The following is a 12,134-nucleotide window of genomic DNA, read 5'->3' on the forward strand; positions in this document are numbered from 1 at the left end:
CCTAATGAGTGGGCAGACCATGGAGATTGTGACTACAATTTACAGTTAATTGTTTAATAGTGTGAATGAGCCTAATGCTACTGCTAATAACAGAGGAAACATTAGTGAGGCTGTAATGTAGCTTCCCTAGGTGCCTGTCACGTGACGCTATAAGTAAATCTGATGACATCAGAGCAACATCAGCTACATGAGGGAGCAGACAACACACAGATTGGCTCCGTTCCCACCTCCATGGTGCGCAGGCGCAGTACGCTCACTACTTCTCCATCCCTCAATGAATCCTATAACACAATCACATCACAGAGGAGGAGGTTATGATAACACACGGGGCAGCAGCACAGCGTAAAAAAGCACTAGCACAGCACATTGTCACCATGCTGAGGAAAAGCAGCTGCTTGAGTCCCCTTCACAACTCCTCCATGTCCCTTTATGAACATAAATAAATGCTCGAGAATGTGTAAATATCCCACAAAGTGAGACTGCTGCTTTCCTGACCGCCTCCTCTCTGGTTGCCTGGCAAAAGCAGGCAGCCTCCCTCTCACTCTTCACTACCGGGTTATAGAGAGAGAGAGCAGGCAGCTCCCATCCCTCCTCCTCCTGCTGCTCTCCATCCTTCCCCTCCCTCTGCCAGTTATACTGTACAAGTAGTACACACACAGCCTTACACACATTGTGCCAGCTGCTGCAGCCACCATGGAGATCAACTAGCATGTCCCACATGCATATGTAAATACATTGTGTGTGTGTAATACTCAGCTGCACTCTGTGTGTGTGTAATAGTATTGCTGTGACCATACACATCCAGGCTGCAACCAAGGGAAACACAGCACTTCTTATCCTATTGCTGCTATTGCTACCTCCCCATCACCAAAGGCCATTCATCAGGATCACCCCTCAACAAACATGTCAAAGAGCCTGAAAAAGAAAAACCACTGGACTAACAAAGTCCATGAGTGTGTGATAGACAGGAACCTTGAAGGGGAGCTGGGCTTTGAGATCAAAGGGGGTGCAGAGAATGGCCAGTTCCCATACCTTGGGGAGGTGAAGCCTGGGAAGGTGTCCTATCAGAGTGGCAAGTTGGTACCTGAGGAATTAGTCCTGGAAGTCAATGAGACCCCTGTGGCTGGGCTGACCATCAGGGATGTGCTGGCTGTCATCAAACATTGCAAGGACCCCATCAGGATCAAGTGTGTCAAACAAGGTAAGTGCCACTTTATTTCTTGTAAGCTGCATTTTACCATAACCCAATACAGTAAGTGCAAGAATCAATAGTGATTTGCTGTGTGATTTCTGTTCTGATCACTGTTATTTTTTTCCTTTGTACTCTGGCACTTAAGGTGTTAGTGCAACCCTCTCAGGCAACTACAGGGTTAAAGCTGCCTTTTTAATGCATGATGTAAATGGAGCTTGTGAAACAAATAAAAGCAAATGATTTGTTTTGTTCTTAGAACTTTCTATTTTGGTTGATGCTATTTAAATGGTTGGATCAGTGCAGGAGGTGGGTGATCATAAAGGTATCATATAAGCCCTGCCCCTGCAATGCAGCGCAGTGTAGCAGAGGAAACATCCTGGCTGCTTGTTAAAACTGTTGCTGGAGTAACTTTTGTTTTTGCAGCTGCACCACTCACTCGTTTTGGGAGTTTGGGGAATTTCTTGATGCTGGCAGTGAGACTCCCACTGTGTGTGCATCCCTGGTACTGGTGAGGTGCAGAAAGCTGGGATCTCATGGACTATAAACTGTTGTGTCGCATGATAAAATGATTTACTAAGCTATCTGCACACTCAATGCTGGAGTTGTCTCCATCCACATGTCAGAATTACTTTTAAACCATTTGAGTTAATTTTATCTATGATGACAGCTTAACTACCTTTCTGAGTACATCAGATTTTTTTGCATTATTGCATTCTATAGAACTGATTATTATTATATATGAAATGATTATTGTAGTGAGTTTATGTCTCTAATAGTAAAAAAAACTAAGGCTGTTGGCAGATTTCTAGGTTAGAGTGACAGGAGGTAAACATTTTACAACTTTAGGTGCTTGAGTAATTATGCAGTGAAGACAGATGTTACAAAGTATTGTTTATTGTATGTGAAGTAGGTAAATGGATTATCTGCAAGTCAGTAGTGGTCCTGTGATATAAACTTATGTAAGATTGTTCTCAAGACTGGATGTGAAGTTATCATTAGATGCCTGATAATTGGGTTCGTTGTAAATATAATGTACAGTACTTGGAAATTCTAGCTATTTTTTTCTCTTTTTTTAAGACCTGGAATACTAATGAAAGCCACCACATGTTCATTATTGCATAATATTACTGTAATATTTTAACTCCTAACACTGAGACCATCATAAACTGAATGTACATTAAAATATAGTATTGCAGAAGAGCAAACTATTATACATTTGCATAAATTGTAATATAATTTGAATGCTTTTTAAGTATTGTTTGTGCTGGTTGGTAGAACTTTCCAAAAATAAGTGACAGTTCTCTTTCTTGTGTAGTTTCCTTTGGAGACTGTTTAAAACAGCTAACATACATAATATATTGTTATCATTAATTTGGTATTTAAAGGAGAATGGTTGTTTGAAGAATTATCCCTCAGTGGAAGATAAAATATATTATACATTAGATAGAGAGAGATAGACCAATTCAATAAAGATGTCCTAATGCCAACATTTTCAAAAGCATAATTGCAGGGAATCTTCAGGTTTCACTTTATTAGAAATAGAAAGGCAAAACTTAAATGGACATTAAACTCATTTTTTTAAGTATGTGCCATAAATTAACCACTGCATTTCAAAAGATCTGCATGTAAAATAAATGTTTTAAAACTAGGGAGTTTGGAGAATTTCTTAATGTTGACAGTGAGACTTATTTGTTAGCAAATATTAGGTTGTTCTGCAGTTCAAGGACACACTTCTTGAAAAGCCTTATCAGTGTAGTTTATCTTAGCTCCTTTGCTGTGGCAATTTAGGGACAAATACAAATTAATTCAAGCAATCAATGTGCAGTGTAGACAGGTCTGAGTTCTGAATTCCATGAAATATACTCAATCCTTTCTGGAGGCTACAGTAAAAGAAAACTCAATAGAAAACAGGTAAAATAAATAATGAAAGCCTACAGCCACGCCCCCCCCCCCCCCACCCACCCACCATGTATAGTTAGGCATTTTATTTTGCATTAAAGTTTGAGTGAAATTTCTTTTTAAGAGATAGTCGAAAACCAAGAATTTCCTAGCATTTTCCACTTGGAGTGGTTTTATTGTAATACTTTTGCTATATAATGTGCCAAGTTAATTTTAATATATGACATACAAAATACCCCTAAACACATGCAGCCAAAATTTACAAAGATAGGCAGAGTGATTTCCAGTTCCCCTGTAGCTGTGCCTAAAACTCCTCATATTGAAAAATGTCAAAAGGTACTGTGGGGATTTACCTACATTTTCACAGTTTGTACAAACTCTCAATCCTAGCAAAATTACCAAATTGTAGACAAGCAGTATCAGAGGATGGAATCATATGTATAGAGATAAACATATTTTCACTTGAAACACTTTTACAAGTCTAATTTTAGTGGAAATAAGAGAATAAACTTTAGTGGAAACAAGAGAGTAAACTTTGGCAGCCAAATATACATTTACATTTTTAGTAGATCATCAGAAAAATGAATAATTCACATGGAACTTGACAGCTACAATTCAGATATTAATAAAAAAATATTGTACAAAAACATTAACTGATGCACAGTGTGTTTGTTTTTATTTACTAATTAAAAACTGCAATTAAATATTTACAGATAATATTTAATATTTTTTTGGACTATAAATAGAGTTTATTTTTGTTTGTAACGGCAAGAAGATGTAAAATCTGACTTTTTAAATTGTTATTCTTTATTGGTATTGCAGGATGTGGCAGTGGGTCAGACATGCTGTGTATAATACTGTGCACCTTACATAATTCATAGTGCTTTATATTTAAGGGTTACACTGTGTCAGGTTAATGACAGCTCAGAAGGGATAAGAACAATCAGGTTATTTACAAGAGCTGAGGCTTTTCTAACAACAAATGATCTCATGACACTGTTCACATCTCTGCCAGGCCCTACAAATGACATGAAGTCATCTCTGAATGTATTATTGAATACTTTTCTAAAAATACTGCACAATTATTGATTTTACTCTGCTGACAATTTTACAGACACCTGTTGGCTTCATTCAATTACCAGTCACCACTGAAAGGTGCCAAATATACTTACAAGGCAGAATTAAAAGTAAAAAAAACAAAAACGAACTCACATATTGTTACTGAACTCATTAAAGGGACATAGAACCCACATTTTTTTTTCTTTCATGGTCTAAAAATGACATTTTTAGTAACTTTTCAATTTACTTTTGTTTTCTAATTTGCTTCATTCTCTTGATATTCTTTGTTGAAAAGCATATTTTAATAGGCTCAGTAGCTGCTGATTGGTGGCTACACATAGATGCCTAATGTGTTTGGCTCACCCTTGTGCATTACTATTTCTTCAACAAAGGATATCTAAAGAATAAAGCAAATTAAATAAAAGTAAAATGGAATGTTGTTTAAAATTGTATTCTTTGTCTGAATCATTTAAGAAACATTTTGGATTTCATGTCCCTTTACATATAAATTAACTTTGTGGGATACAATGCAAAATATAATGATGGTAATAACGCATCTAATTTATCTTTATAGATCATAAATATAGTTTTTTTTCTAGCTATTATTTCATAATTATCAGCTGTAGATAAGTCATTTTCATTGCCAACACTATAACAACCGTCCATTTTCATTTTTTATCAGAAGCACTAATGTTTCTGTGAAACATTGCCCTATACCTAACATGTGCCAGTCCTACAAACCGCAATTCAAATTCTTGATACTTTCAATACATTTAAAGGACAATTTTTACTTATCAAATTCCACTGCTAAAAGACTGACTTGATACACCCCAGATAAGTTTTACAATTATTACTGAGCATCCCCAAAACTTTCTGACCACATTGGTTTTACGCATGCGCTAAACACACTGACATTAGCCCTGTTATATTGGATGACTTTAGGAAACAACATCACCAAACAGATATATGCCCTACCTGGTCAATCAAAGTTAAAATAATAATAATCAGCACTTTTTTACTAGTAAAGGTTAGCAGAAATCAATAACCCAACAAGCACAAATGCCCACAATATCGATAATGCCCCGTTTTAAATCCCTTAGAGCAGTGCTTTCCAAACTGTGTGTCGGGACACACTAGTGTGTCGGCAGCAGTGTGTAGGTGTGTCCCTGCTTCAGCACAAATTCTTTTTTTAATTTTTTTTTGGTTTCTGACTTTCCACCTGCCTGCTCCGCATATTGCATGATTGATACCTAGGGGGACACAGATCATGTTAACCTATTGGCACAGATCAGTGGGAACTAAAACTATTCCCATTGGCGGCACATTGGCTCCTGACTGCACGTGTAGTCTCCTTAATTGGCTCGTGACTGCATGTGTAGTCAGTGAGCGGGACAGCAGTGTGTATGCAGCGCGGGCAGTAGTCAATCGGACTCACCGAGCTCTGAGGGCGGCAGATTAAACGCTGAGCTGAAGTCAGAAGTCAGTTGGGTTTTTTTGCAGCTAGCTCCCAGTAGTGCATTGCTGCTGATGCTCTTGATATATGGATAGGAAGTGGAAGCTTAAAAATGCTTGATGATGAAATGCGAGTGTCTTTATCTAATATTCCACCAAATATTCAGAAATTGTGTTCATCCCATCAACCTCATACATCCCATTAAAATAATAAGTAGCTATTGGTGTTAAACTTTTTTTTAATTCTTGCACATACTTACTGTTACTTGTAAATACATTTTGTTATTATATAATTTATGTATGTGTCCATATCTCTAAAAACAAGTTAGATTAACCTCCTGTTTGCTAGTACAACTGAATTACTGTGTCGCGAAATTATGTAGGTATAAAAAGTGTGTCACCAACATGAAAAGTTTGGAAAGCTCTGCCTTAGAGAGAGACACACAAATCTCTATGGCACATACGTCACCCATTGCTATTACTACATATTATTAAACGGATCAAACAATACATAACCACTTCAACCTGTGATGTGTTCACTAAACCCCCAAAATCTTCATTTTGTTTGACGTTAACTGTGCAAATTTGATTTCTGGATTATAAAATTGTGATTTTAAGGCTGCAGATAATGATTTTGTTTTGTTTTTCGGTGGTAACAATTCCAAGTTTATGGGGTATTAATGGCAAAAGCATTTTAGGATTGTGCTCACTGGAAAAGCACAATACTTCTGTCCGACATTCAGAAATTGGTAGATACTAAAAAAATGTGCAAGATTGTGATGATCCCCTGTGTGTTTAAAACTGCAGAGGGGTCAACACATAAATAAAGTCTTGCTTAGGAGCCGCAAGCATTGCAGGACATAGACAGTGGTTCTGTTACTACTGATTGGCTCATTAGCCATTATCTGATCAGTCACTGCAATGATTGTGACTCTCAAACTTTAGTGACCTTTTAGGGATTAAATACATGGTAAGGTAGAATCATAAACCCTTTAAAGGGCCATGATACCCACATTTTTTCTTTCATGATTTAGAAAGATAATGCATTTTTAAACATCTTTATAATTTACTTCTATTATCTAATTTGTTTTATTCTCTTGATATTCTTTGCTGAAAAGCATATCTAGATATGCTCAGTAGCTGCTGATTGGTTGCTGCACATAGAAGCCTCATGTGATTGGCTCACCCATGTGCATTGCTTTTTCTTCAAATAAGGATATCTAAGAAATGAAGCAAAATAAATAATAGAAGTAAATTGTAATGTTGTTTAAATTTGTATGTTCTATCTGAATCATGAAAGAAAGATTTTGGGTTGAGTGGCCCTTTAAGTGCTAAGTAGGATTTTATTTTTTCTATTTTTCATTATTTAAAAATAAATAAATGACTTTTTGTTTCCCCCAGATCCCCAAGATTTATACTGTTGGAAAGGTTAGGCGATTACCTTTCCAACGGTGGGTCTTGGGAGTTTGTAGCTGCTTAGATGCCTGAGATACAGGCTTCTAAGCAGCATGCCCCCTTTCCCTATACTTTGTATTGTTAATTTTAAATTAAGTTGCGCGTGAGGTCACCGCACGTGACAGGAAGCCCCGGCAATGCCTGTCACTATACAGGTCCGATCGCCAGGGTGGGAGTCAGTGGGAGCCCCCAGATTGGTCAAAAGGTGGTTGAGTGCTAGCGACGGCTCTGAGGTGTCGTTAGCACTAAAGGGACATGAAACCCAAAATTGGTCTTTCATGATTTAGGTAGAGCATACAATTTTAAACTACTTTTCAGTTAACTTCTATTATCAAATTTGCTTCATTCTCTTGGTATTATTTGTTGAAGGTGCAGTAATGCACTACTGGTTTCTATATGAAAACATGAGTGAGCCAATGACAATCTGTATATATATATGCATCCACCAATCAGCAGCTAGAACCTAGGTTTTTTTGCTGCTCCTGAGCTTACCTAGATAAACCTTTTAGCAAAGGATAACAAGAGAAGGAAGCAAATTAAATAATAGAAGTAAATTGGAAAGTTGTTTAAAATTGTATGCTCTGTCTAAATCATGAATGTCTAATTATGACTTTACTGTCCCTTTAATGCCAAAAGCAAACATGTATGCATTAGAATGTCCCTTTAAATAATACACATTTTAAAATTGCATATATAATACAAAATATCATAATAACTAGGTCATTGATCACAATTCTTAAGAAAAATACTCACAGACCTTAAAGGGACATGAAACCCATTTTTTTTTCTTTCATGATTCAGAAAGAGCATGCACTTGTAAACAACTTTGCAATTTACTTCTATTATTTAATTTGCTTTTTTCTTTTGTTATACTTTGCTGTAAGGTTTATCTAGGTAAGCTCAGGAGCAGCAAAGAACCTAGGATCTAGTTGTTGATTGGTGGCTGCATATATATACCGTTTGTCATTGGCTCACCCATGTGTTAGAAACCAGTAGTGCATTGCTGCTCCTTCAACAAATGATACCAAGAGACTGAAGCAAATTTGATAATAGAAGTATATTTGAAAGTTGTTTAAAATTGTATGTTCTACCTAAGTCATGAAATAATATTTTTGTGTTTCATGTCCCTTTAATGGTGATATATTTGGACATACATTTTTGTTAATTGTGATTGACCTATAAATGTTTAATTTTCAAAACACCTCGAGTCTGTAAAAAACAGTTTATCTGTGTCATATTGCTGTTTTGATGTTATCTTCTGTATAACTTTTTTCTGTCAACAAAACTAGCTGATAGTTAGCAAACACAATTAATCCTGTGGTCGTCCCAGGTTTCAAAACGAACATATACTTTCAAAGAAATCACATAAGCAAAAATATTGATAGTGATAGATACTTTGTGTCTGTTTCTTTCCTGCCAGTTTCAGTAGCCACTTTGATTCTCTTTCTATTCTGTTCATGCAAAGATTGATTTGTATCTGCAAAGTCAAATTTATTGGCAGCACCAGCTATGAATGTAATCATTTTGTAGCTTGTGTTTTGTGGCCAAGAACAGATTCATTTTATGGTTTTCTGCTTTTCTCTTTTAGGAGGGGGTCCTGAGGGCTCTAGATTTTACAAATTGGGGGTACTAAAGTGCTACATAGGATTGGCTGGGGTATTGCTGGGGGGGGGGGGGATTATTTTTAGCTACTTGCACTTGCTTTTTATTTTAAAGGATATGGAAGTAAAATTAAACTTTCATGATTCATTATTTCATGGAGGACATACTAAAGAGCTTTCAGATTTTCTTATATTATAAATGTACCTCTTCTTTCCATGACAGCATACTGACATATTGTTAGGAGCATACAGGTGTTATGAGCATTGTTTGTAACAATGTTGTATATATAGTACTCAAGACTCAAGACGTGCATGCTCCTGAGACTATCATAATATATTGTGATGGGAAGTAGCCATGTTTCAACAAAAGAGGAACCCTGGAGTGGCCAGTGTGTTATTTTTTTAAGATGGTGCCCACAATTTATTAAAATGCACACACTAACAAGCAAATTGTGCACAAATTTGATATTTTGTGCAGAGGTTTTGTTAAATCATGCATTCAATTTGTACAATCATGAGCATATTTCAGTATGTTCTAAGCATACTTTACTGGAAGGGAATACTACACTTAAAGGAGCAGTCAACACAGTAGATTTGCATAATCAACAAATGCAAGATAACAAGACATTGCAATAGTTCTGAGTCTGAACTTCAAATGAGTAGTAGATTTTTTTTCTGACAATTTTAAGTTACGTCTTTTTCCACTCCCCCTGTACCATGTGACAGCCATCAGCCAATCACAAATGCATACGCATACCATGTGACAGCCATCAGCCATTCACAAATGTATGCATACACACTTATTCTTGCACATGCGCAGTAGGAGTTGGTGACTCAAAAAGTTTAAATATAAAAAGACTGTGCACATTTTGTTATGGGAAGTAAATTGGAAAGTTGTTTAAAATGACATGCTCTATCTGAATAATGAAAGTTTAATTTTGATTGAGTGCCCCTTTAAGACAGCTACTTGGTATCATAAATATAAGCTCATGTTTTGTAAGACCATTATAGAGAGATATTTTTGTAATTATGATATACTGTACTTCAATGTGGTTATTCCTTACAGGAACACAGTAAAGTCAAAATTCAAAATTCAACTTTCATGATTCAGATAGAGCATACAATTTTAAACAACTTTTCGATTTATTTTTATTATTAAATTTGCTTCATTCTCTTGGTACCCTTTGTTAAAGGAGAAGCAATGCACTACTGAGACCTAGCTGAACATACTGGCCCTAGCGCCCAGTAGTGCATTGCTGCTCCTAAACCTACCTAGATATTCTTACTTTTCAACAAAGGATACAATAGAATGAAGCAAATTCGATAATACAAGTAATTTGGAAAATTGACTTATTGTGACTTGAACGTCCCTTTACCACCTATTCTAAAGTCTAATGGTCTAAGTCATTGTCAATATGATGATTTGGGTGAGGTAACTGACTTCTTAAAAACTATTTTACAAGGCTCTGGAAGATTTCATGGCTACTGAAAGAAGGGCAATTTGCTTTGTTTTTGCTAAATCATTCACGCAATTATTACTGTATAAATCATGAAAGTTTCATTTTACTTCAATGTCCCTTTAAATCCCCCTTTCCCCATATTTACCAAAATGCTCAATGTCAAATATTGAAAGCTATTTGTTCAACTTTCTCTGAAAGTAAATACAGTCATCCATCCTATCTGTAACTAATAATATTTCATAAACAAATAATGTTTATAGGATAGAATCGTGGCTATAGCACACACTGGAAAACAATTACAGAAACATATCACATCATTTCTTTACAGAGTAAGTTTGTGTCATATAGTCGAATATAACTCTTCTGGTGTTATATTATTGTTACACAGCATAATTAAAGGGATGACTACCCATTTCATTAATAGAGCCAGTAAATGGCTGTAGATTTTTATAGTGATGTATCTCTCAGTATATCTTGTCTAGTAAAAGCTCTTAATATCCTTTGTGGGAAATATTCTGTGCATGGCTGAAAACATCAATAATATAGTGACTTTATTTGGTCAGCCCATTAAATAACTCCAAAACCCTATGGATAGAGATAGAACTTTTCCAATTTTTATTTATATATAAATAATACCAATGCCTAAAATAGAGAATAGGTCATAACAAATTGGCCTGGAACATAGTATGGGTTATGCCTGCACTGAGCAGTATAGACAATTATGTAGGAGTTCATTTAAAATGATAAATTTAGTTCCATACGGGGCGGAACTACAGGGGGTGCAGAGGTCGCAACTGCAACCGGGCCCCCAAGGGTGGGGCCCAGTTTATTTATTTATTTACCTGCCATTGCCTGCAGTGATATCATGTGAGAGTGATGTGATGCTTCACTAGTGTCTCTGTCTCTGACTACAGGGGTTAGTGTTTCTGTTTTACCCATTTGGTGTTTATGTGTGTTTATGTGTGTATGTATGTATGTGACTGTGTGTGTATTTATGCATGTATGTGTGTGTATGTTTGTAGAACCAGCAAATGACAGACCTTGTTACTACAGCATGGGGGTGGGGGGTAAACAGTGTCACTATACAGTACCAATATATACAGTACGAGGGGGCTGGACCATGTCACAGTCTACTGTGGTCACTTTATAAAGTACTGGGGCGGGTAGGGTCAGACAGGCCATCTCACCGGCAGATCACTAACTCACTATAAACAGTACTGGTGGGTTATACAGTGTCACTATATACAGTAATAGGGGTCAGACCATCTCACAGACTGTGGGCACAGGGTACCTCCTTTTGCAGACATGTAATCTGATTCACATTTTTTTCTTTGTGTTAAATGTAAAAAAAAAAAAAAGTTATGTATCAAATTTACCCTTTTTGGGGGGTGAGGGTGGGTGGTCCCTTCTTAGATTCTTGCACCTGGGCCCTGTGGTTTCTAGTTATGCATCTGGTTCCATACATGATGGTTAATAATTTTTTACAAGAAGATATTCACTAGGCATGTGTATTTGTGCCTTTTGGCACTAAATGAATGACGAAGGTGACCTCTCGCAGCATTCAGCTCTTTTTTGAGCCGGATTTATTTTTGTGCAAGTACAACAGACTTAGATCTGGATTTGTGCAAGCCTATAGGCGAATATGGATACATCTTGTGAAAGGCCAGAAAGGTGAAATGCGTTGATGTGTCCCTAAGGGGATTTGAGATTCCATATTCTATTTGATTTAAAATACTTTACAATAATTTTTTTCTCCTATGCTGAACGGATACTGTTGTTACATTAGGATCAAGTCTCCTGTTACATATGCCACCTATTTCACTTATTCCGCCTATTGAGACACAGAGTCTCCTCACGTGGTCTTGATACAGACATCACCGCTTTGAGACGTAGAGAGTCTGGGGCATGCAGCAAGATACGCACAAATAGAGTGCTGCTGCACTGAGGCACTGTTTAGTCTGAGGCAAGTACCTGGATTTAGGAGGAAGAATTTGGAGTTCACTGAGACACTACCAT

The 12,134-nt window shown here is 36.6% G+C and overlaps 1 protein-coding gene across 1 annotated transcript in view; it reads left to right on the forward strand.

Annotated features, from left to right (window-relative positions):
- The first annotated feature begins 903 nt into the window (after positions 1-903).
- The window catches only part of LOC128664327 (membrane-associated guanylate kinase, WW and PDZ domain-containing protein 2-like), a 499,810-nt gene continuing 488,579 nt past the window's right edge, over positions 904-12,134 (forward strand). The window contains exon 1 of the mRNA XM_053719166.1: positions 904-1,201. Within this exon, the coding sequence (XP_053575141.1) occupies positions 904-1,201 (298 nt within the window). The remainder of the gene's footprint in view (positions 1,202-12,134) is intronic.

This window comes from Bombina bombina, chromosome 6, assembly GCF_027579735.1.
Source record: "Bombina bombina isolate aBomBom1 chromosome 6, aBomBom1.pri, whole genome shotgun sequence".
Lineage (NCBI taxonomy): Eukaryota > Metazoa > Chordata > Amphibia > Anura > Bombinatoridae > Bombina > Bombina bombina.